Below are 27041 nucleotides of genomic sequence, written 5' to 3' on the forward strand. Positions count from 1 at the left end.
ATCAGCAGGCGTCGCTTTGGGAGATAGGCCCCTGGCTGGTAACGAGGGGGGGGGAAGCGACAATAACCGACCCCCGCTCGAGCGCACGGATCGAACCCGCGGCCGTTAGTCGCTGGGTCTGCGGGGAGAGGTTCACTGGACGGTGCCGGTGTTACAGTGAGTGAGTGACCGAGCCCCTAATCCACCTTCACTCCTCCCCCGCCCCGGCCTATCACTTAAACAAAGCCGCTGACCGAGTCGGGAGTACAGTGACATTGGGAGGGTGGGAGAGTTTTAGCTCCACTCCGGGTGTTTATCGGCGATGGAGCAGGGCCCGCTCTTTGTGGTGCGAAGAAGGAGGAGGGGGGCCCTCGGAGCCGAGTGGGTCTAGCCGCCGGGCTCCATTGTTCGTTTCGCTCTGTGCCCAGGAAGCGCTCGGTTCCCCGCGACTCGCTCAAATCCGCCTTTGTGACACCGGAGACCTCCTCAGTCACCCTGAGAGAGCGAAAGCTACTGACTCCTAAACAACAGCTGCATCTCTAAAATTAGGAAAGAAAAACGAACACCCACCCCCCCCAACACACAATGGATAATAAATCGTTTGCAATAGTCCTGGATGAAATAAGGAAGGTAAAGAATTCATTGTTGGTGCTCTGTCTTCGTTCCTGTGAATTACAATATTCAGTAGGTAGATCAAGAATTACAGAAATATCTATTATCTGTGCCCAAATGTTTTAGATGATATTACGTTCACTTGTGAGTTATAGTTCTGGTTTCTTTTTCTACGCAGAACTCCAGTTTATGAATGGTATGGGGACAGCTAAGAATGAGGTTTAAAAAGAGACCTAGGATACTTAATAGACTTGGCGCTAAACCCGTCCAGCCAATGCAGAACAGCAATCAACAAAGCTAATAGGAAATTTTAAAAAAGGCTGGAAAGCACTCAGCAAGTCAGGTGACATCTGTGGGGAGAGAGAGAGAGTGTGTTAATGTTTCAGGTCGATGATTGTTCATCAACAGGATGTTGACTTTTAAGTTTCAAGATATACTTCATTCCATAAAATTTAAAGATAGACACAATTTACACACATTTCAAATAAAGGACACAAAATGCAGCACAGCAGTTCAAAGCTATTCAGTGCAGATCGTATACACTATGATCTCGTTATTACAATTTTAAAACACCATACATATTTTCTAATACATTTTGTACAATACAAGGTGGGATGGCTTTATACAGTGGCCTTTCCCCACAGGGCCTTTACATAGGTCGCAACTCACTTCAGTGCATCCCGAAGCACGTACTCCTGGACCTTGGAGTGTGCCAGTCTGCAACACTCTGTTGTGGACAGCTCCTTCAGCTGGAAGACCAGCAGGTTTTGGGCGAACCAAAGGGTCTCCTTCACCGAGTTGATGGTCTTCCAGCCGCAGGTGATATCTGTTTCGGTGTGTGTCCCAGGAAACAGCTGGTAGAGCATAGCGTCCTGTGTTATCGAACTGTTGAGGATGAACCGGGACAAATACCAACGCATGTCTCTCCACACCCCCTGCGCAAAGGGGCAGCCCATCAGGAGGTGGATGATGGTCTCCTCCCCACCGCAGCCTCGAGGGCAGCTCATAGCCAGTATATAAGTCAGGAAGTCACGATTGAACTGACAGTGCTCTGGTTAGACCGCATCTTGTGTACAATTTCCCTTTCTAGTTGATGAGACACAAGTGAGGCATTCTGGCACTGGAGGCAGTGCAGAGAAGAACCATGAGGTTGATACCTAATGCCATGGGTCTGAGTTATGAGGAAAGACTGGAGAAACTTGGGCCATTTCAGTCTGGAAAGGCGATCTTAGAGGTATATGCTAGTCAAGGGAATGGAGAAGGTAAATCTGGAATAAAACTTTAAATTAAATTGTGGGAGTAGGTCAAGGGGGGAGGGTGCAGTTTGACTATGTCTAAAAGAAAATTTAGAACTGATGTTAAGAAATATTTCTTCAGTGATCAACATATAGATTATACACTCAGAGTAATGGAAGTGAAAATCCTGTAATTATTTAAGAAATAATTAGATGCTGAAATGGGGGACTGTTAAATTATTCTGAATGGATGAACTAAGATGGGCTGAATGGCCATTTTTGTCTGTAATTCTCTTGATATATGGTTGATATGTCACATTGTGGTGATGATTTTTTTTACATCTTATTGTATATTATATCCTTAAATGCACGTCTGTTCATGACCAAAACATTTTTTTTACAAAATTACATTCGGCACATAGATAATCCACTGTCCCAGGGCGCTATGTAAAGTTAACATTGCAGCTTGTACAAAGTGGTCAAATTAATTTATCATAAAAAAATGAGTGATGAGGAAAGCCATTCAGCCTATTTTATTTCATTTATCTAGATAAAACAATTCCTCCCATCACAATATCCAAATGTTTCTTCAAGGTTTTTGCCTCCACTACCCAACCCAGAAGTCCATAATCTTTTTGTGAAGAGCAGCTTCCTGATATTAGTCCTAAACTTGCCTTTCATTGTTTAAACCAGTGGCACTTGTCCTAATTTCATGACATACCTTGAACTAGTACTCAAGATTTGTCATTTAATAATATTTTATATACCTCTGTATGGTCCCCTCTCAGACTTCTTTCAAAGCTGAAGAGCCCAAATTTCTCCAGTCTTGTCTCCTAATTAGGTCCTCGAATGTTTTCCTTGTGTCTACAATTTTCAACTTGCTGCCCAGGTGTATAACTGACAATGGAGATCGACCTCCCATTCTAGAAACTACTCAATTTTCGATTCCATTGATTTCAATAGAAAAGAAAATTGGACGGTTTCTGTAATGGATGGCCAATTCGCATTGCCAGTTTTACGCCCAAGTGGTGAGTTGAAAATCTATCCTGTGAAACCCATCTTTGAAACTTTTCCGAAAGATTTGAGTGTCCACTTCATTCAGTTGGTAGCACTCTTGCCTCTCTGTCAGAAGGTTATGAATTCAAGCCTATCTCCAAGACTTTAACACATAAACTGAAAAGTACTACGTTGTCAGAAGCTCTATTTTTCAGATGGGATGTTAATTAAATTTCTGTTTGCCTATTCCAGTGGCTGAGGTAGACATTAAAGAGCCTGTGGCACTATTGAAAAAAGAGCAGTGATTCTCTGGTATCTTGACTAACTTTTTTTCAACCAACATTACCAAAAAACAGATTAACTGGACATTTATCTCATTGCTGTTTGTGGGATTTTGCTACTGTGTTTGCTTACATAAGTCACTGCACTTCAAACTAATTCATTATATGTGAAGTGCTTTGAGATGTTTCTGGATTGGAAATAAAACAGTAATTTATAAGTATACACCATGACATTGCTTTTTCATCTGTGTGTGTGAGACATCCTGGTATATTGTCATATGTGACTGCCTGTTGGCCTTATAGACCCAATGTAAATAAATAGCAAGTATTTTGGGTTATCAATATTGAACATTTTAACCTCCAATAAGTTCAAAACAAAATGCACCTGAAATTTTTTTTCAAATTTCCTACATCACATTGACATCTAGAATTTTCTTATCTTTTAGACCTCATCTCCAGTGCATGCTGTTTTGTTTGAACATATGCACTGTGACTGAGAGAAATTATTTTTATGTACTTTTCATGATGGTAACCAAGCCAACTTACTGAGGATTCCTTTGACTATTGGTTGTTTTGCTACTGGTATTAATTTTAAAACTTCTGTGGTCTGTCATCTTGTACTGACTCTGAGATGCCTAGATATATGATGGTGCTTCCTCTAGTGTAGGGGAGATTTGGAATATCATAATTTCCTGATCTAAAATTTGGACACATATCAAAAATAGTTACCTTTTTAAAATTTCTAATGGTTACTATCTATAATAGCAACCATTATCTACATCTACCTCAACAACCTAATTTCTAATATGAATACAGAATATTTGTGAATCCCCTTATAAGCCACAAGGTACAAACATATTTGTTATTTGTAGAGTCAAACACTTGAGCGTGTAGGACTCATCACTTGTAACTTAATACTTGTTCACCACCACCTTCTCGAGGGCAATTAGGGATGGGCAATAAATGCTGGCCTTGCCAGCGATGCCCACATCCCATGAACGAATTTAAAAAACTTTAAATGGACATTAACATTAGTTGTCATTTATTAAACTGTTTTGTCAGACATTTACTATGTTAGAGGAGACTGCAATAATGTAATTTTTTCACTAATTGTATCTTTGTTAAAGGATATAAACAAAATTTAAAATAGATGCTAAAAAAATAAAAACTGCACCACATCATTCACACTAAAACAGCATCACATGCATTGTAAATATTTGTTGGCAACCATGTTACTAAATATTCAAATTGCAAATATTCATTTTCTTTTTAGGGGGTTCTGACTGATCATAAATTGAAGGCAATTGAATATGTACATGGATATTTTTCAAGTGAACAGGTATTGTCAACTACCGGCCTTTCCCTTATCTTCACACTAATGATTTGTGCTCTTTTTGTGACATTGCAATCAATTCATATTACAATCATTTTTATGATAGATACTTGAAAGTCTTATCCGGCCTATGTCTTCTAAAAAAAAATATGATTTTTTGGAATGTGTTATTTTTCTTTCTTTCATTCTGGTCTTTACCATCTCCACCTCAGAGGTTGGGCAAATGAAGTTGTCTTCAAAATTTGCTGATGCGACTCATTAAAATGCCATAAAACTGCTTTTGAGTTACTGATTATTTTTTAACTTCTGGTGTTTGTATTTCTGTAGGCAATTGTTTTTGACTGGCTATTTGGCTCTTCAGTACTCTTTATTCATGCTTTTATTGATATTAAATGAGTGTAACCATTTGTAGGCTACAAATTTCTGACAAAACTCTTGTTGACCCATAAAATTGGCAAGTAGGTTAACATTTTATTTCACTACTATTATTTCTCACATCAGCCCAAGTCACTGTTTCAAGGGCATCAGTTCGCAGAATTTACTGCTCAACTTTGGTACTTTTGTAAAACAGTATTTACTCATTTTTGACTTATGAATAATGACATATGAGTGTAAATATATAGAATAGTGTGTTAGAATAAAATACTGGTAAAATATTTATTTGTTAAAATATGTGTTGCTTAGATAGTCATTTTACTGCAGATATGTTTAGTAAAACCATTTAAATTCTTACAGAAAGAAAAGTTAGCAGCAGTTTTGCTCTTCTGTTTTTTTTTCCAGTTATCTCTTTAAAATGAATCCACACTTTTTTTGCAGGTGGTTGAACTGTTGAAGTATTTTTCTTGGGCAGAACCTCAACTAAAGGCTCTTAAAGCTTTACAGCATGTAAGTGTTAAAATTCTCTTGCTATATTACAGACTATTAAATGTATGTTTGATATCATTTTCAGCTTTGTATAATGTATGATGGTTTGTCTTCAAGAACTTTGTGATACTGTAGAACTGAATTATCAACTACAGCAATTTGACAAAATGGGCGAAAGCCACTCTACTTTTCATTGTTTTGTTTTTCAGAAAATGGTAGCCATCCATGTATCCAAAGTAATAAATATCCTACATTGCCTCACTTTCACTAAAGACAAACTCGTTGCCTTAGAGCTAATAGCTTTGTAAGTATATTTTTGTGTTTCGTATAATATCATGCTTACCATGAAATACATTTGGTACAGTGCATGTTTTCCCATCTAAAGCCGTAGCATTTTAGGGCCGTACAATCTTGTAAGCACACTAATTGCTGCAAAATAACACCCATTTGACTCATTTCAAAGTTCTGACACCTTGACGTACCTTAACCTACAGTGCTATGGACCAAGTGCTGGAAAGTGGGATTAAGCTGGATAACTTTTTATTGGCCGGCTCGGACATGATGGGCCGAATGGCCTCCTTCTGTGCCGTAACTTTCTATGATTCAATGAAGAACAACCTCAATTTCTCTAGTCTCTCCACGTAACTTAGGACTTTCATCCCTGTTACCATTCTAGTTATTCTCCTCTGCAACCTCTCTAAAGCCTTGACATCCTTCCTAAAGTGTGGTGCCCAGAATTGACTGCATGTTCCAGCTGGGGCCTAGCTTTTGTACTCTATGCCTCTGTTTATAAAGCCCAGGATCCCATATGTTTTTTTTTAATAGCCGTCTCAACTTGTCCTGCCACCTTCAAAGATTTGCTTATGTACACCCCCAGGTCTCTCTGTTCCTGCACCCTCTTTAAAATGGTACCATTTAGTTTATATTGTTTCTCCTCATTCTTCCTACCAAAATGCATCACTTCACACTTCTCTGCATTAAATTTCATCTGTCATGAGTCTGCCCATTTCACCAGTCTATGTCCTCCTGGAGTCTGTTACTATCCTCCTCACTGTTTACTACATTTCTGAGTTTTGTGTCATCTGCAAACTTTGAAATTATGCCCTGTATTACCCAAGTCCAGGTCATTAATATATATCAAAAAGAGCAGTAGTCCTAGCACTGACCCCTGGGGGATACCACTGCTCACTTCCCTCCAGCCTGAAAAACAACCGCTCACCAGTGATCTCTGCTTTCTGCTTAGCCATCCTTAGCCAATTACATATCTACGCAGCCACTGCCCCTTTAATCCTATGGGCTTTAATTTTGCGAACGAGTCTATTATGCGGTACTTTATCAAACGCCTTTTGAAAGTCCATATACACAACATCAACCGCATTATCCTCCTCAACCTTCTCCATTACTTCAAAGAACGCAATCAAATTAGTCAAACGTGATTTGCCTTTAACAAATCCATGCTGGCTTTCATTTATTTACCCATATTTTTCTAAAGGCCAATTTATTTTGTCCCAGATTATTGTCTCTAAAAATTTCCCCACCACCGAAGTTAGGCAGACTGGCCTGTAATTGCCCTTACTTCCTTCAGCAACCTAGAATGTATCCCATTCAGACCGACTGACTTTTAAAGTATCTCCTCTATCTATTTTAATCCTATCCAATTTCTCTACTACCTCCACCTTTGCTGTGACATTGGCAGCATCCTTTTCTTTAGTGAAGGCAGATGCAAAATACTCATTCAGTACCTCAGCCATGCCCTCTTCCGCCACAAGAAGTTCTTTTTGTTCCTTAATTGGCCTCACCCTTTGACTACTTTTTTACTATTTATACATTTATAAAAGACTTTTATGTTATCCGTTCATCTATTCTCATGCACTCTCTTTGCCCCTCTTGTTTCCTTTTTTCAGCTGTCCTCTGTACTTTTTGTATACAGCTTTGTTCTCATGAATTATGAACCTGACATTTATCATAAGACATCTTTAACATAGTAAAACATCCCAAGATGCATCACAGGAGTGTTATCAGGCAAAATTTTACACCGAGCCACATAAAGAGACATTAGGACTGGTGACCAAAAGCTTGGTCAAAGAGGTAGGTTTTAAAAAGCATCTTAAAGGGAGAGATAGAGAGGCGGAGAGGTTTAGGGAGGGAATTCCATTGCTTGGGCCTAAACAGCTGAAGGCGTGGCCACCAGTGGAGGGGCGAAGGAAATCTGAGGTGCACAAGAGGCTAGAATTGGAGGAGCGCTGAGTTCTCTGAGGGTTGTGCGACTGGAGGAGGTTACAAAGATAGGGAGGGGCAAGGCCATGGAGAGATTTGAACACAGGGATGATCATTTTAAATTTGAGGCGTGGCTGGACCGGGAGCCAATGTAGGTCAGCAAGCACAGGGGTGATGGATGAACGGGACTTGGTGTAAGTCAGGATACGGGCAGCAGAGCTGCAGATGAGCTAAAGTTTATAGAAGGTGGAAGATGGAAGGCTGGCCAGGCGATCTTTGGAATTGTCGAGTCTGGAGGTAACAAAGGCATGGATGAGGGTTTCAGCACCAGATGGGCTGAGGCAGGGGCGGAGCTGGGCGACGTTACGGAGGTGGAAGTAGGCGGTCTTGGTGATGGAGAGGATATGGGGTCTCAGGGTCAAATAGGACGCTGAGTTTGCGAACAGTTTGGTTGAGCCTCAGACAGTGATTGGGGATGGAATCGGTGGCTAGGGAACGGAGTTTGTGGCAGCCTCGAAGCCAATGGCTTTGGTCTTCCCAGTTTTTAATTGTAGGAAAACTCTGCTCATCCAAGACTGGATGTCAGACAAGCAGCGTGACAAACCAGATGCAGTGGAAGGGTCGGCAGAGGTGGTAGTGAGATAGAGCTGGGTACATGTGGATTCTGACGTGTTTTTGGATGAGGGGCAGCATGTAGATGAGAAATAGGAGGGGGCCAAGCATAGGGGAATGAGGCAATTTTCTCTGTTATTCTGGGGGAACCTTCTGCAGAGGATGTTTGGAGAAGAGGGAAGATGTAGCCCTGTATAGGAGGTATTGGAAGCCTGTGATAGAGGCAGGAAAGATGATCAGTAGGGTCAAATTGGAAACCAAGAATGGCATTTTGCATTAAAATGCGTGGGGGAAGTGAGAATTGTAAATGACAAAGACCAGATGAAGATTGGGACGGAGTGGCTGATACAACTGATTCCTTGCATGGAGTTAAAAGTTGGAGTTCAGATCATGAATTAAATCCAACATTTGACCCTATAGTCTCAAACCTTCCAGCTTCTTGAGGATTGCATGAAGCACTAGGTCGAAAGGCTTAAAATCAATGACAGCAATGCCAGTGGGTTTCCCCTGAGTGGTAGTAATTCACTATTATATAAAGCAGTAACCATGTGAATGAGAAATCTAAATTATTTTTGATTTCAGCTGGGGTCTAATGCATCCGATGTACATATGCATAGCATTGGTAATTGGATTTTGCCGAAGATACTACCAGGAGTAGTTGTTCACAGTATCAAGCTATTAAAATAATAAAATGAGTTTTGTTGTTAGGTGACACATTGGTAGGCATTGTAAATGTGATCAATAAATATTTTTTTCTGGTAGGAATATCATTGATCCTCATAATTATCGACTTATTGAAGATATTTTCCGGGTACACCTGCCAGAAAAGAAACGCTGCAAAAGAATTCTCGATCAGGTGATGTATCTTCACGATAGATCACTTTTATGACTTTTGGTTTTACAGGTCCATTGTCGGTGTTGTATGATGGGGAGATGATTTAATTTTAAATTTATAGAGGAATGATTTCAGAGATACTATGACTGGAAGTATGCAGGTAAGAAATTAAATCTGAAAGTTTGGATGAATTAATATATAGTATAGAAAGAATGTATAGTATATTTATTTAAGAAGGCAGTTGGTCAGAATTATTGTGAGGGAAATGCTGAGAATGGAGACACAGAATAATTGGGTGGTGAATGGGAGCGCGATTGGACGGGTTATGGTTTTGCCATAATCAGCAGCCAAGGCCAGGAGTGCAAAACAAAATTGGCTTGGAGGAGCAGGGCAGACTGCAGTGTGGAGCCTAATGGTGGGCTTTTGTTTTGAGAGGAGTACGTATGAGCTGTATAAGTCAGCTGCAGAATAAGGCCTGGTGGCACATCGGGCAGGCACTGATGCAAGAGCTGGCAGCAGAGTGGTGCCCAGGGTTGTAGAAGTGGGGTCTTGGGAGGAGAAAAGAGGGTAGGAAAAAGCAAGAGGCAGGGGCTAAAGCAGCAGAGTCTGGGAAAAAGGGAGGAGGAATTGAGAAGGGTAACTCAAAAATTTAAAAGTTTAAAGGGAGGAAGAAAAGAAGCAATTGTGTATGAAATTGAGATGTTAAAATAAGATGAAATTAATGGGAGAAAGGAGAAAGAGATAGATAAAATTAAAAATAAAACTTGAGTGAGGAGAAAAAAATATAAGATGACAAAAAAACAGCAACTTATTAACATTTACATTTTAAAAAATGAAACATGAACTAAAAATGACAACACTCAAACAATAGGGGGTGCTGTATGGAAACAGATCAGCACACTCCAGAGCACTGAGTGTGACATAACAGCCAAGTCAGAACGTAATATTGAAACTACCTTTAAAGTCCCATCTACTGCCGCCACAGGGAACTGTAACGGGTAACTGGACATCTTAACAAATCATCATGGGAATGCTTACGTAGCAGTTTTCAATGGAACGTACTGATTTTACTAATTGATTGCGGCAGGCAGCAGGGAAGGAGGCAGCCACATGGGTGGGAAGAGCACCAATCAGTGGTGATAAACTGTGAAGATCAGCAGAGGTCCGAGAGATACTGAGAGTAGGCTGGAATACAGCTAGAATAGTGCAAAATGGGCAGGGGAGTGGAGAGAGAAAGCAAAGCAGGCATGCAAGGAGGAAAGGGGAAAAGCATCAGGACGGCAGCAAGGGACCATAAAGTTTATGAGGGGACTTGGGATAGGCTGAGAACAGTCGGGAGTGACTAGGAAGACCACGTACAAAAGCAGCTGGGTGTCCCAGGGGAAATAGGGTGGGTCATGGACCATGGCAGTCCTATAAGGGAAAGGCTAAATGCAGCACCTAGCTAGAGTCTGAGTACTTGGGTTAAACATTGAGGGTGTGGGAGATAAATCTAAAGGAAGGAAATAATAAGCGCAAAAGTTTGAAGTATAAAATTATACTAAAATGACCTTGCCTGAAGAGAAAAATCAGTTGAAAAAAATCCAACATGTTGGAGAGGAACAGCACCTGGTGGCCAGATTGTGGAACTACGTACAGACAGTTGAAATATTCTAGTGTCACAGACTGTCACATTAAGTGGAAAGTCATTATAAATGTGACAGGCTCGTCTCACCAGATATATCAGGTGTGGACACAGTTAACATTGAAAAGTCCATAGGAAGGGTTTACGGATGTCAGAACACACTGATTTTAATACATAGATAGATATATGGAATATATTTGATGTCCTGTGTATAGAATGCACCTTCTATAAGCATTGCACTTACTTCCAGTTGCACTTTAGCCACCACACTTTATCATACCCTTTGACTCACGGTGAGCAATACAGAGGTGATGTTTTTGTTGATACTGTATAAGGTTAAGCAATACAATAACCATTAGTTCTGCTTTAAAATATATTTAGATTATTAAGCCACTGCTAACCTAGTCATGAAAATGCAGATGATATAATCTGTAGATATTGTAATGGAAATAATACCCTTCTAAGATGGATTTAGAGCCGTGGTTCCTTTTTTGATGTCATGATTTTTGTTGTTATATATAAGGCTTCTAAGGCTGGCTGTAAGGCCCCTCTTGCCATGAGATCTTCATGTGGAATGATCCCAGGAAACCCCTACCCTAAAGGAAAACCCAGTGTGTTAAATGGATTGTTAGCAGTAAGTATGGAAACTTTGCTTTGGACACATTGGTCAAGATTTCTCTTGGTTGTAAAAGGTAACAGTACCACTCTCAGCTTAGAATGTTTCCCTCTTTTCAGGGCAGTTGGAAGCTACCGCTTGGGCACAGTGGAAAGGGAAGGCTGGTAAACTTGGGAGTGAGTGACAGATCCAGCAATTTATACATTTCTCCATTAATACGCAGAGGCTGTTCTTATTTCTGCCCCAATTAATGTTAAGGCTGTCAAGACAATTAAAGCCAGAATTTTTTGCAGCAGAATGGTAGGACATGAATTTGTGCCCCATGATTCTCCACATTTGGGATTTTCCAGTCTCTTTCATGCCAATATGTGAGGACCGAATGCAGGCAAGGTAATTCCCTATAGGGAGGGGTGGACAAAACACGAGGAGATTTACTCTGAGTAGCTCTTGCATGATTTTCTATGGGATGGGTTAAGAGCAGCATTGGTAGAGGTCTAGGAAAAGTTTGCATCCGTATCAATGTACAGTATATCAGTTTATTCATAAAAAGAAAGAAAAATTGAAGGGAACTCAAAAGTTACAAAACAAGTTTGTTTATAGATTACATCAAAACAGGTTATGTTAACAATTTATAAGACTTGGTAAGGACAGATTTTGATTCTGGGGATCTTACTATGCAAGGACATCAGCATGTTAGAAGAGGAATAATTCTCAGACTCAAAATAGAAAAGGTTAGTGAAAGATATTAGTCATGCGTCTTTCAATCTTCTTTTCTCTCATGAAGGTGTACTGTTATGAGAGAAAAGAAAGCTGAGAAGTAAAATGATTTAGGATATTAAAATACTGAAAGTGAATAGTTAATGTATTTAAGTAGGTTATTTAAATTGTTATTGCAGGACCAAAGGACATGCACCTATATTGGTGAGCCACAAGCTCTAAAAATTAGATTTAGAATAATAGATATATGAATAATAGTAAAGTAAAATCCCATGTTACCCAAATACATATTTGATATCTGAAGAGTTGTTTGTGATTTTCTTTGGCCAGGCTCTTTCTGTTAAGAAAGAAAGTGAAGATGGTTACAGTGTTGGCAGAGGGATAGCAACCTGTATCCTAGGGCCTTCTAAACCAGTAAGTATGTAGGCTAAAATACAGGCATAACTTTATTTGACAAGGTCAAGCATTCTACTTCTTAAACAGTGACACTATTCACTGTTTATATTTGTCGTCTGTCAGTCAATATAATATAATAAAAACGACCAAAGGACATGCATGTATACTGGTAAGCTTCAAACTAGTGTGCATGTCCTATCTATCATGCTCTCCATTTCCTATCATAATTTCTGTGTCAAACTTTTGTTTTTACAAAGTTTAAAAAAAAGGCAATAATTTGAAATGTACAGAGAAACTGCAGGAAAATGCATTAGTGACTCCCAGATTACAACTGTGTATGCTAACTTGTCAGTGGAACTATTAAGGGTTGATGCTATTGTTGTTATTTATACTTAAACTTCCTTTTGAGTGATTCATTGAACTTCTGTATTCTTTTCATATTTTTCATTTTAATTATTGTCCTGTCTAATTTTGTGCCCAAAATATTTCACCTGTTAACAGGTACATTTAAATTTTTTTTTGCTTTTATTCAAAGAAATTGATTGTGTATTCTACATATTTGTGTTTGAATTTTTCTTTCATCTAGGCTCCAGCAACATATAATCCTCATAAGCCTGTTCCTTACCCTATACCTCCCTGCCAACCACATGCAACTATTGCACCAAGTAAGACTTTTATTCACATTTTTCTTAAATTGTTTTCACTTGCAACAATGCCTATGCGTTAATACAATTATGGCACAACAGAAAATTGTATGTGCGTTGATTTAGTATGACATTGCTTAACCACTTCAGATACCGAAGATTGCTATCAAAGCTTATAAGTGTCTTACAGGCAGCATACATGCTTTGCTCCAATAATTGTGACTGCTGTCCAGTGAATCAAGGAAATGTATTGGTATTAGAGATGTTATAAGCACGTCACTACTTGGTGAGTGTTTTTGTCTTTGGGAGGGTCTAATGTAGCGGAGCTATTTATAGGACTTGTACGTATTATAAACAAGATGTTCCATTTTGTTAATGCAGAGCTTATTTGAACTTTGCGCTCTTGTAGGTGAGGAATGTTGAGCTGAGAATGGAACATGTTCCACTCTGTCAGTATCTTGCAGTCGTCAGTTAGCTATAATGTGGATTAGGAAGAAGACAGAGATCTCTTCATTGGTTTAGCATGCTGCCTCAATATGATATTTTTATTTCCCATGAGAGCCAAGCTTGTGTCCTTTAAGAGGAAGACGAGTTGTTGCTGAGTTATGGTCGGTAAACATTTGTCTGCTGAGAAATTAGTTGAAATTGGCCAAACTCATTTCATGCGGAATGCTTAACCATCAAAAAGAAATTACTTTCAGTTCACCTGTTTGGGTTAGATTCAGACCAAGGTCCTAGAGGCAACTAGACAGGCAACCCATTGTACCACCTTCTGTAATAGTATCTCAAAATTTGGTGTATTTGACTAATAATGTAACTGTCAATATATTTGTTTCATTCTGTAATGGTTGTAGGTTAAATTGCACTGGTTGAATTGGATTGCAACTAATTACATTGGGGTGGAATTTCCTGCGGGGCATAATTGGGATGTTACGCCCATTTTACCAATGTCAATTTACGCCTAGATTTCGTGCCAATCTCATCATCATATGCCGGAACGTAAAATCCAGCATAAATGAGCAGAAATCGGAATAAAAGATTGGGACTCGAGGAAAGTGTAGAACTCACCATATATTCCTTCGAAAAGTATGAAAATTAAAATTTCAAGCCAAATAACCACATTAGACACAGATTGTTTAAGAACATGCAATCATGGAAGCTTTTTTATGTGACTCATACTGAAGCCATAAAAATGCATTCAAAGAAACAGAAAATATAGTGCAGGTCTCAGTGAGGATAAATAAAAGAAAAAAGCACTTTAAAAAATCATAATAAAACATCCGAAAAATTACTTTGTTTCCTGCCGTGCCTAAAATTCTGGGCTAAACTTTACACCCATTTTGCACCAGTGTAATTTCAGGAAATTCATGTGTACAGCTCTTTAGCACGGGGCAGAGCCATTATAATGATTGGCGATGCGTTCGGGTGCAAGGATCAATAGTCGGACGTAAAAGATCGAGCAAATTTAGGCATAGGGTGACACGCTTGCTCCCGAGTTTGCTAGATCTGTTACGCCGGGTATTTGCTTAGTGCCCCGATTACGCGTGTCTCTGAGCACAAATACACACGAAATTCCACCCCGTAGTTTGTTACTTCTCACCTGGGTGAGCGAACACTCCATCCACCCAGATCTATGGCAAAAGATTGATGACTTCTGTCCACTAAATCAAAGTGCGCTACTGATAGTAGAAGTTATAAGTTTGTCAGTATTTTATGACTGTGCAGTCAAGAGAAAGATATGAAATAATTCTGTGCTTATAGGACTTCCAAGATCATGAGACATTGTAAAACAGAAATACATTTTTAAAAATGTTACACTAGCATAATTTTATGTTAAATTAGCTTTTATAATGGAACAAATTAAAGAAAACAAAGTTGCATAGGAACATGATGCAAAAAATCAGACACTTATGAGGCACTCCAATCTATATGTGTTTATTTCTTATAGGTGCATACAACACTGCTGGCCTCGTCCCAATGGGCAGTTTCATGGCTCCTGTTGTAGCACCAGCTGCCTATGCTCCTCAACAAGGTCTGAACAGAATTAATTTATTTTAGATTGTTAAAGAGCATTCTCATGTATAATTGTGTTGTAAAACTAAAAGGTGGCTATTTGGACTGTCGGGTGTAAAGGCCCTTCAGATCATTCTATAGTGTTGAACACAGATTTATTGCTGAACCACTGCTGTTGAATATTCTTATCTACTGTTTCTTACCTCACCACTCAGTTAAAATTAATCCATCCAATAGGGGTTAGCTGAAATTATGCGAAATTACTTTTCTAACAAGTAGAAATGAGAAATTTGACTTATGTAGATGAATGTGACTTATAACATTGGTGGTAAAAGGGAGAAGATGATAACCAGAAATAAGACAGAGAAACAGATAAAGCATAAGAAAATGTGAAAACCATGTACTATCTGTTGTATCATAGGCTCTACTGAACTCATTTAATTTCTAGAGGAAGGATTGTACAAAGTATATCTTTATTTATGGAGGCGATATTTTATAAGGATAGAGTATTGGGCACATTTTCAGATGACTTGTGCTTTGGCTGTCTCATACACTTAACTGAAAGTGTCCCCTATTAGTGCCTGCCTTAACTCTTGATAATTGCTTGATTGGTTGGTCGATGTCCTCTTATGCCACTGATGCATGCAAACTGTCTTCTCCAGCCTATTCCATGGCAATGATGGCATGGTTTGTTTCACCTATACCATGGCACCTGCATGTAATTCAGTACGTTGTCCTTGGGCTTCTCAATGGAGTAAGCAACTATGGTTGTAGTAGATTATCTTTGCTACACAAGATAAGGGCTCACAGGGTTGGGGATAATATATTAACATGGATAGAGGATTGGTTAATGGACAGAAAACAGAGAGTAGGAATAAGCAGGTCATTTCCAGGTAGGAAGGCTGTAACTAGTGGGGTGCCGCAAGGGTCAGTGCTTGGGCCTCAGCTATATGCAATGTATATTAATGATGTCTTTAAGATTATGAAAGGGTTTGATAGAGTAGATGTAAAGAAGATGTTTCCACTTGCAGGGGAGACCAGAACTGTGGGCTGTAAATATAAGATAGTCACTAATAAACCCAATAGGGAATTCAGGAGAAACTTTTTCACCCAGAGAGTGGTTAGAATGTGGAAGTCACTACCACAAGGAGTAGTTGAGGCGACTAGCATAGATGCATTTAAAGGGAAGCTAGATAAACACAGAGAGAAAGAAATAGAAGGATATGCTGATAGGGTTAGATGAAATAGGGAGGGAGGGAGGAAGGAGGCTCGTGCGGAGCATAAACACCGACATGGACCTGTTGGGCCGAATGGCCTGTTTCTGTGCTGTACATTCTATGTAAAAGAAGTGAATCATAGCAACTGCCAGAGTTGAGAGCATTGGTGTGCATGATTTTGTACATATGGTTACTTACAGATCAGCTGTACATTCTTGGAGTGGAAGCCCATTTGTTCATGAATGAAAGAACTTGCAAATTATATAATACATTTGAGATGTCCCAAAGCACTTCACAGCTGAAGGATTACTTTTGAAGTCTAGTCACTGCTGTTATATAGGCAGGCAAGTTGCACACAGCAATTCCCCACAAACAACAAATGAGATAAATGACTAGATAATCATGTATGGTATTGGTTGAGGAGGCTGGAATAATAACTCTTCAAATCGTGCCATGGGATCTTTTCTTTCAACCTGAACGGACAACCAGGGCCTTGATTCAATGTCGCATCTGAAATGAAGGGGATGGCATTGGGATGTAGGGACCTCCATGTTTCAGGTACGCCATCAATAATGTGCTGAACTTTGGAGAATCCATGCAGATGATAAAAGTGCTAGTCTCTTTTGCACTGCTGTCTGTTCTCCAGGGGGCATTAGATAAAATTGAGATGCATGAGCAAGCAAGGCATCTGTGACCTGCAGCTATGAACTGCAGGTTAGGAGATTTGACATATCGACTGCTGTTGGTTAGAAGTACGCAGAGGTGAAAACATTCAAGGCAACAGTTTGACAGCTACTTAAAGAGCCTGTGATTGAAGTGATTTGTAGGTCTGGCAGATCAAAGGTTTTAATTATTTTTTGTTCAGGTATTCTTAGGAGTATATCTGAATTTAAAACTGAGGTGGGAGTGAGGAGCTTTAAAGAAGAATATGTGTATTTTCACCTTTCATTTAATACATTTCTAAAGAAAAAGATTTTTTTTCTTTCAGCTTTTTCCAGGCCAGCCAGCCAACTGAGTTACAACTCATCTGCTGCCAACTTACATACAGCTGTGTACTCACCACATGGTTCTTACCCATCAGCTCCTGCAACACCTGTTGCAGCACCTACACTTGTACAATCGCCTGCCAATCAACTAGCTTTTGCTTCAGCGCCAGTTGCTCCAGTCTTTTCAAGGCTTGGCACGTCCACCCCGATACCTCCCATTTTTGCAGGTGTTCCTCCGTCATCTACGCATGCAGGCACTTCTGCACCACCTCCATACCCCCAGTGTCAGAATCCTACAACTGTGATATCAGCAGTACCACAGATGTCCCAGGCTCATGGTGAAGTATTATCAGAAAATGCAATTCCCACTCATAGTTCAGCCGTCACAGGGTTGACATCCAGCTTTAGCAACACAAGCTGCGGCTCTGGTATGATGCCACAAACTGGGTGAGTCATTGTTTTTGTCAGTGCAGCCAGTGCACTGTGAAATTTGTAGAACAAAAGCACATGTGGTTATTGCCAATCATGCATATTTCAATTAAACTGCTAAACCTGATATTGTGGGATTTACTTCCCTCATATAAAATGCAGTTAATGAGGTTGATGAAAGTAACATCACTTCTATGAACTTTGGTGTGTATCTTAACTAAACATTTTCATTTTTATTGAAATCACCTATAATTTGCAGGAAAAAAACTAAAATCCTCATAAAAATTATTTTATGCCACAAAATTAAGTGTCATTTGGCTCAGCAGGTGGTGAATTTGAGCCACATCAAGACTTCATAGCCAAATCTAGTGCAGTAATTAGGGAGTTCTGCATTATCGGGGGTGCTATCCAATAGATGAGATGTTAAATCAAGGTCACGTCTGCCTGTTCAGTTGGATATTAAACAAAAGCACCTGAAATGGGAAGACAGTAGGCTTGGTATTCTGGAAGGAGCAAGGAAGTAAGAGGGTCCTGCATATAGCTTGTTGTACGAGGCACTGTGGATTGGTAGTATCTAATTTCTATTTGCAATTCACAGTCTTATTCTTCATTCAACTTGCCTATATTTAGTTCCATTGTTTATTACAAGTAGTTTTCCCCTAATACAAATGTTTCCGTTTCAAGTATTTATCCAATTCCCTTTTGAAAGTTACTATTGAATCTGCTTCCACCACCCTTTCAGGGAGAGCATTCCAGACCTTAACAACTCGCTGCGTAAAAAAATCCTCCTCATCTTCCCTCCCCGATGTTCTTTTGCCAATTATCTTAAATCTGTATCCTCTGGTTACCGACCATCCTGCCAGTGGAAACACTTTCTCCCTATCTACTCTATCAAAACCCTTCATAACATTTATTACAGTGGCAAGAAGCAAATAAGGCTGAACTGCTATAAAATATGTTCTTTACCTCAAAAAAAATAACAAATCTTTTGTCTGCAGAGCTCTAGCTTGAAAATTTGTTAAGGATTTCAATCGTCCAGAATGTATATGTTTTGAAAATGTCCTGTTGGAGTGACAATATTTTTGCAGTCTTTAGTGTTTGTTAAATTGTCAAAATATCGTTTTCCATTAGTCTGATGGTGTTTGATTCTAAACTTATGACTTACAAGAAATCCATCTGTAATAGGAATTTTGTTAATACTGTTGAGACTTTGATTACAATTACACTTGATCACTTAAAAATGCATCAGTTATTTTTGTAATTCTAGTTGTCTAAATTTGCTTAAACAGCTTGGGAATAAGTTTTTAATTTTGAATTATTATTTTTCAGTTTATCCTCAGGGTTTCAGACAAGTGACAATTCCAATACATCTCCATCTATAAGCAACTCCTTCCCAGGTCTTGTATCCTTCCCAGGGATGTCTATGTTTTTCCAGAATCAGACTTTATCTCCTGCATCTCTGTCTGCACTCCAAGCTGGAATGGCTGTTGCAAATCTGCCTGGACTTCAGTCTATTGCAGCTGCAGCAACTTTGGCAGGAATGCATTCTTCTGGGGCTGCTGCTTCTCTGTCTGCACTCCAGAATGGCATGATTGCAGCAACAATGCCTGGACTTCACTCTGCTGCCCCTGTTGCTGGACTCCAATCTAGTGTTGATGTTGCCTCTCTTGCTGGACTCCAATCTAGTGTTGATGTTGCCTCTCTTGCTGGACTTCAGACTACAGCATCTCTAGGTGGGCTCCAAACTAATGGAAATGCAACGTCTCTTGCTGGACTGCAGTCTACAGCATCTCTCGCTGGATTACGATCTGCTGCAGCGTCTCCAATTGGATTGCGATCTAATGCTGCTTCTCCAGCTGGACTACGATCTCTTGCAGCATCTCCAGCTGCATTGCAAGCTGCAGCCTCTCTGGCTGGACTGCAATCTGTTGCTGCCTCTCTGGCTGGACTGCAGTCTGCTGCTGCCTCCCTCTCTGGACTTCAACCTCCAGTTTCCTCTCTCCCTGGGCTCCAGCCTGCTGCTGTCACTCTCCCTAGGTTGCAGTCCTCTACATCTTTCTCTGGACTTGATTCTGTTGTGGTGGCTGCCTCTTTGCCTGGATTGCAACCTACTACAAGTGCTGTAGCGCTTCCCAGTCTCCAGGCTGCTGTGGCTGCTTCGTCACTACCCGGTCTCGAGTCTGCAATGGCTGCTGCTTCATCTCTGCCTGTTCTCCAGTCTGCTTTGGGCGCTGCTTCTTTACCTGGACTTCAGTCTTTAGGTGCTGGGTCTCTACCAGGAATCCAGTCTGTGGGGGGTAATCCTGCTCTCTCTGGCATCCAATCCACTATGAGTACTACCTCATTTTCTGATCTCCAGTCCACTGTAGGCAGCACCCCTCTGCCTGGTGTACAATCTGGTGTGAGTACAGTATCACCAACTGGTCTACAATCTACTGTGGATACTACATCTTTACCAGGATTCCAGACTACCATGGGTGCTGCACCTCTAGCTGGATTGCAATCTGCTGCACAGTCAACTTTACTACAGGTAAGATGTATGAGCTGCAAGTAGGCTGAAACAAGAATTTTCTCGGCTTTTATATCTGGGCAGGATACTCAAAATGTCATAAATGCAAGGCTAGGGCAATGAGTATTGACTGTGAAGGATATGAAGCAGAATTGGTTTATGCCACTACAGAGTTTGGTACCGGATGGTTCTGGTTACTCGTGCTTCACAATTAGTCGATCAGCACAAGCAACCAGCTCTTAGTTATACCCAACAGTCCCATAAATTCTCTTAACTTACCCCCCCGTGTTAACTGCACTGTTGGCTTAGTCTGACTCCCACAGTTCAATGATCTCTACTCCAGTTCGCTGATCGAGGCCAACCGATCAGCTCACCAGTAGTGAGATCCTGCCGACTACGCCAATTTGTTGTGGGAAAAAAATCACCACTCGGAGTCAGACTTAAAGATTCAACATGCAGTTTATTGGACAAAGCTTTGGGAGAAGAACTGGATACTCCGCAGTATCGCAACTACCTCCTCAACTTAAAAATGGTTGTCATGCTTTTTTATACCTTTGAAATACAGATTTTCAGTAGCTTTTACATCATTAATCTTGATTACACACATTAACCAATTAAGCCCGCATGGCAACAACGGACTGTTTACATATTAACCAATCAAATTAAAACAACTGTTATCACCTTAAGACAGTATGCCTTTGTTTCACGCAGTCTGGTTCTATAGTTTTATCAGTTCGTTGTGAAATGTCTTTTGTATTCCCAGACTGTAAGCCAGTTTTGGAATGTACAAACTCAACACTTTTAACTGTCTTTCCCACAGTCACAGAATCCATTTTGTTTAGTAGTGTCCATTTTATTAGTAGTCAAATGTTATGTTTAAGCTTTAATTAGGGTTAGTCTAATCTACACAAAGCGCATTTCAGTGTGGTTTTAGGGTAAAGACCACCGCCATGTACCCAATAGTCACTTCATTGTTGCCTTTAACCCAACAGCCCAAATTTTACGCTAACAATGGTCAAGTTATAAGTTGAGTATTTTCCATCTTTAAAGTTCCTCCACTGTTTACACAATGAAAGCATGGCACATAGGACACTTGATTTGATTTTTCTTTATTCTTCACAAGTATTTTCTTCTGCAGAAGTGGAGAAAGTTTAATTATATTAGGTGGCACGCTTGCTAGTGGACTATTGGTATGACATGTTGCCTGCAGTTTGCTGTGTTGCTTAACTGAAAGCAATCTTGGGTTTTATTGAATAAAGTAGAAAGGACTGGGAGTCACATAAAAACAAGTTGAGAATAACTAGAATGAGTGGGAAAAGATCCAAGAGAAAACATAAATGGCTCTCAACAGCAGCAAGTATTTTTTCATTATGTATAGAGAAAAACCAGATAAGTTCTTTTATGGAATAAGTTAATTAGGATGTTATGGGAGATCAGGAAATGGGAAGTGTGTTCATTTAATTCATTTCACATTCTAAATCTCATCAAAATAACTCCTGAGATCTATGATATGTATAGATCAATTGTGCATATGTTAAGAAGAAATTTTTCCTCATCTTGGTCCTAAATGGCTGACCCCATATGCTATGCTTCACTCACTCACCTGACGAAGGAGGTAAACTCCGAAAGCTTGTGATTTTCAAATAAAACTGTTGGACTATAACCTGGTGTTGTAAGATTCCTTACATTTAAAAAAAAATTGTGAGCATCTAATCAGAAAACATAATTGCCACACAGAATGAATCAATGTGATCACCCTGTATCAGAAATAATTACAATTACTGAATATTGTCTGTATTTGTGTTTGTGTTTTTTTCAGGCACATTCAGCAGCAACTCTGGAGAATTTTCCAACTCAAGGCAACAATGGTTTTACATGCTACCCATCCACACCAGGAACCCCATATTCCCTGCAACCTGGCTTACCTTCTCAACTAGGCTGGCAGTAAATAGTGGACCTGTTTTTGAGTATCCCCTAAGCTTCAGATGTAAAACTGATGTTCGTTGAATTTACCCAGCTCTTTGATTAGACATGCAGTAGATTTAGCAGTGTATACAGGTGAAACTTGGTGGTGACAATTTTTCTAGTGAAAGAAATCCAAAGATATGAAAAAAGTAAGAGATTGAGATAGAAATGTCATCTTAAGGTTGAATTGCTCCTTGTCGGTCATAATGAGCCTTTTCAGTAAACTAGTGAGACTTGCTAAACAATGTCATTTCATTCAAGTGTTATCTTACGGGATATTACGTTAGAGAAGTTTTAATTAATGTATGTTTGTATAGTCTTTCACATATATGGTAAGAGGTTATCTCAATAGTGTAGTGCAGAAGACTAAATACTAGTTATAGATTTTTTGAAAATTGTTTTCATCACTGTATTTGTTCTTGGCACTGTCCCATTCTATTAGATTTTTCTTATGGAAAGGTTTAAAACTGGAGTTTGACTCGTGATAAGTTTATATTATTCACTCAGTGCCTGACCAGATGCATGTTACAATCAGAATTAACTAATGAGATGCATATTTCATTTCTTCACTTAATGTGGAGAGAGGGATGGGATACTCGGTATCCAAAAGACATTTGGTTCAATAGATCATGTATGTCTTTGTTTACTCACCAACCAGCTGATGTTAGAATTGGTGATGTGATAGAATAAGCCCAGATCTTCTCTACTTCCTAACTAACCAAGTGGTATGATACAGTTAGTGGCATTGTTTTGATAAAGATATTCTATTCCTCTAGTCATTCACTGAAAAAGGAGGACAAGACTCATCAGCATGTGGGGTTCTCTGTTATGATAGTGTGCCGTATAATTTCAATCCTCTACCCCACCACACACACCAAATTATGGGGCAGTGTTATTGATTCAGATCTTCCATTGCTCTCTGTAGACACTAATGTACACATTGTTTCTGCAGAAGCTCACTTATTTATTGAAAATGTCAATCATGAAAAATCTTTAAGCAGCTACTGTAAAGATTGAAAGTTGTGTTTATACATTTATTATCCTTTTTTACATGTTTGTTGAGATTGTGTGTGCTAGAAAAAATGTAATTCCCAAAAAGTCCTTTCAATAGCCTTAGATATCTTGCCAACAGAGCAGTATAGACTTCATTTATAAAAGGCCATTGTGTATAAAGAATTACATACAGTTTTTAAAAAATACAGAATGCTTGGTACTAGTGAAAAGACTTACAATGTTATAATATGTCCTAAATACAAGATACATTTATTAGCTGACTATCGTCTACATGTATTGAATAAGATTAAAAGATGTTATTCGGCATCTCATCTAAAAACTGTGTTTCCCCAAAGCAAGTGCTACCTTCCGCCAAAAAAATCTTACTGACGTTATACGTAAATATTATGTTATACCTATTAATCCTTTGATTATTTGGTTCCATTTGCAGCATGTAAGTGTGGTTTAAATCACATTCTTTGTCAGCAGTAGGAAAACATATAATTTGAAACCGTAACAGAAATGAGTATAAGCTAAAGAGAACAGTCTTATACTCAGAACTGCATAGAACTACACAGAATGTATAGCGCAGAAACAAGCCATTCAGCCCAATTGGTCTATGCCAGCATTTATGCTCCACATGAGCATGCTCCCACCTCTCTCCATTGATCAGCACAACCTTCTATTCCTTTCTCCCTCATCTTTTTGGAAAGAAAACTATTTAAAAGTTTAATTGGTAGACATTTGATTGATATAGTGGGTTGATACACAGACCCTTTCCCTCCAGGATCTAGATTTGAATCCAGCACAGATTACTGGAATAAGATGCTCCACTTTGAATCATACATATGGATTGGGAGGAAAATAACAATGAAAAATAAAATCGAAGGGCTTAATCCTTTAAAGGATCAGTCAAATTCATGCATTTTATTTTTTTTGAAGTGTTAGATCTTGTCACAATCCAAACAATTCAATGCAATACAACAGAACCTCAAAAATATGAGCACTTTGGATCTAGGAGGTAAGCATATGACTGCATTTTTTTATAGCACTGAGATTGGCAATTTTCCAGTGACTAAATAATAATTTAGTCTTTTAATTTTTGGAGACATTTACCCACTCAGCCTACATTGGCTGTTGGGACCACAAAACACTTCCAGGTTTTGAATGTGATTCTTGCATTTTGATGTGCCCATACTAATCTTTAGAATCTAGACTAATTAGATGTAGAGAAGATGTTCCCAGTTGTGGGGGAATTCAAAACTAAGGTCATAAATATAAGATAGTCACTAATAAATCCAATAAGGAATTCAGGAGAAACTTCTTTACCCAGAGAGTGGTTAGAATGTGGAACTTGCTACCACATGGAGTAGTTGAAGCGAATATCGCAGATGTAATTAAAGGGAAGCGAGATAAGTACACGAGGGAGAAAGGAATAGAAGGATATGCTGATAGGGTTAGATGAAGTAGAGTAGGAAGAGGCTCGTGAAGAGCATAAACACCGGCACAGACCAGTTGTGCCAAATGGTCTGTTTCTGTGCTGTAAATTCTATGTGTAAAACTGGGCTTTAACTGGTTTTCAGCCATTGAAAATCCTTTTTCTAAAAAAGTTTCTCCCAGCTTCCATCATGCATTTTGCTGCCGAAAGGTAGGTAAAGTATTTTTAAAAAGTAAGAAAAAAAATTGAGAATTAAATTATAAGAAAAAGGATAAAGAATAATAGGAAGAAAAAAAATGACATAACCAGCAGAAATTTTAATTTTTTAAATGTTTAATGTAACATTGTGTGTTATTTTTTTAGTAGATTAGGAATAATACAGCTATTAAAACTATTCCTGATGTTTAAGTTCTTTATTTCTGTCACACAGCATGAGCTGGAAACAAATAAAAGCAGTTGGTCGAGGGAGGCAAGAGTATCCCTGACTGTACTCACATTTTACAGATTAAGACTGTTATATTGTAACAGTAAGTATTTTAACTTACTGTACATACTGAAGTACCACAATACAAAGTACAGTGCTCAACAAAGAAAGGCAGTAATATTTCAACACAGTGCTATATCAGTGTCACAGTACATTTGACTGACCAATCAGTTTGTATTCTGTATTCTGTGTTCATAATTTTGAGGTTCCACTGTGTGCATTGAGTGCTTAGTTAATAGATTTATGATAACATCAACTCTTATAATTAGACATAAATTTGTAGATTAAAACTTGAGCAACAACTTTAATTTTACAAAGAAATAAAAAAAGCCAGAATTCATTCCTACTAAAAAATGATACAAACATTTCTCTTGCTTGACTTTAATTGTATTTTTAAAGGAATATATATACTCTAGGATAAGTCCCTACAATGGTCTTATCCTTAGTATTTGTCTAAAAAAAGACAGTCGGAAAACATTTTCTTCTCTAAATGTTATTCAGGTTGGCCTTTTTGGGTGAATACTGAAGGGAAAGGCTATTGGAGGGCAGTGCTTTCAAGCATAATATGAATTTGCTGACATACTAATCAAAGAGTTGGTACAACACATATCCTGTCAATGAAGAAGGTTCATTTAAAGTGAACCTTGGTTCAGCTACCGATACTCTGCATTCCCTGTGTGTGTATTAGAAGCAATTGTATAAATGGAACATTTTGTTTGTTATTTAGGTATTCCTATTAAGAGCCTTCAGCTGTAACACTTTTGAAGTTGTACATGTTCTCTAATAGTGATGTAAAGTTCTGTGTAAACAGTTAACATCTATTCTCCTAATCAAGCTGTATTGATTTTAATTTAACAATCTTGGATTTTGACACTTGTTGGTATGATGGAGTATCAACTTTAAAAATATTTTTTAAACTTAAAGCTGTAATGCTTATAAAAAAAAATTGCACCCTTAACATTTTTAAAAATGGGTATAGAAGATGCTAATGCGTGAGAATGCTCAAACTGGCACTTTCAGAAAGCTTTAGTCCTGTATCATTATGTTCATACATTTATGATAAGTGTGTTATCATGATAAACTTAATTGTTACTAGTATATTATATAGACTTGCAGGATTTCATTGACTTTGTATGTAGTTTCAAGTTTTATTTTTGCAGATGTAGATCAACAATCAACAAGAAGCCCCTTGTTCATCAGTACTTCACCCAATACCATCTGTTGTTATGTATGTGCTGTCCATTTTATTCTTGATACAGGACTGCATTTTTAGTGAGATTACAGTGATAAGAATAATGCCTTAGAAAAACAACTAATAGTTGGATGCTGTATTGTATCACATCATGTCAGACATTTTTAATAAATTTTTAGAATTACAATTGCACAGATGTTTGTGTCCTGAATGGAGACCTATTCAACAGGCTGCCTGCTTGATCTCATCCAGAGAATAGAGCTTGGTTTGGCACATAAGATAAAAGAAAGGGAGAAATAAATTAAAATGAGAAATAAAGAAAAAGAGAGAGATTTTCTACAATAGATACTTTAAATATACACTATTCAAGCACATTACTACAAATTTCAGTATAGAATTAAAGCAAGATGAGCAGCCGTTCTAAAGTGCAGCTGATGTGAATTTGACAACACTTGTACTTTTATTTTATATGGTATCCTAGAAGTAAATATTCATACTAGCTTCATTGCTACTTACAAACAAAGTACATGGTAATCAACAACTCTGAGCAGAAATACCTCTTTCAGTTTAATACTTCATCTTTTCCAAGGGGATTTTCAAGATGGCAGCTATCATGACATTAAGTCCTCTGTGCTTGTAACAATGACAATAGAAATTGGAAGCAGTGGCACTTCTGCTTTATTCAAGCAATGAGAAAGATCCTAATGTGTATGTGTAATGTGTATGGTTTTCTTGATTTACAACCTGTATTTGACTGCTTCTCATTGTGTATCTTTTATGTTGTGTTGATAGCAGTTTTGTTTTAGTATATAAAAGAGATTGTATTTGATTTAATAACCTATGAATATTTACTA

At 38.6% G+C, this 27041-nt stretch overlaps 1 protein-coding gene across 2 annotated transcripts; it reads left to right on the forward strand.

Annotated features, from left to right (window-relative positions):
* The first annotated feature begins 28 nt into the window (after positions 1 to 28).
* proser1 (proline and serine rich 1) lies at positions 29 to 26374 on the forward strand. 2 transcript variants are annotated; one of them, XM_067985897.1, is made up of 13 exons: positions 29 to 609; positions 4377 to 4442; positions 5253 to 5321; positions 5510 to 5604; positions 8892 to 8985; positions 11112 to 11222; positions 11324 to 11380; positions 12252 to 12335; positions 12904 to 12982; positions 14910 to 14993; positions 17180 to 17624; positions 18936 to 20136; positions 21935 to 26374. In XM_067985897.1, the coding sequence occupies exons 1-13, from the start codon at positions 565 to 567 to the stop codon at positions 22061 to 22063; spliced, it is 2559 nt and encodes an 852-aa protein (XP_067841998.1). In that variant the 5' UTR covers positions 29 to 564; the 3' UTR covers positions 22064 to 26374. The 2 variants fall into 2 exon arrangements, with proteins under 2 accessions (XP_067841998.1, XP_067841999.1); XM_067985898.1 differs by lacking the exon at positions 11324 to 11380.
* The last annotated feature ends 667 nt before the right edge of the window (positions 26375 to 27041 follow it).

This window comes from Heptranchias perlo, chromosome 6 (genome assembly GCF_035084215.1).
Source record: "Heptranchias perlo isolate sHepPer1 chromosome 6, sHepPer1.hap1, whole genome shotgun sequence".
NCBI classification, from domain to species: Eukaryota; Metazoa; Chordata; class Chondrichthyes; order Hexanchiformes; family Hexanchidae; genus Heptranchias; species Heptranchias perlo.

Bases quoted from the DNA above. Each gene is read 5' to 3' on its own strand.
- proser1 (XM_067985897.1), top strand. From the start codon at position 565: ATGGATAATAAATCGTTTGCAATAGTCCTGGATGAAATAAGGAAG. The intron at 4,443-5,252 runs GTATTGTCAACT...CTTTTTTTGCAG, and splicing joins GATATTTTTCAAGTGAACAG to GTGGTTGAACTGTTGAAGTA. The intron at 14,994-17,179 runs GTCTGAACAGAA...TTTTTCTTTCAG, and splicing joins TGCCTATGCTCCTCAACAAG to CTTTTTCCAGGCCAGCCAGC.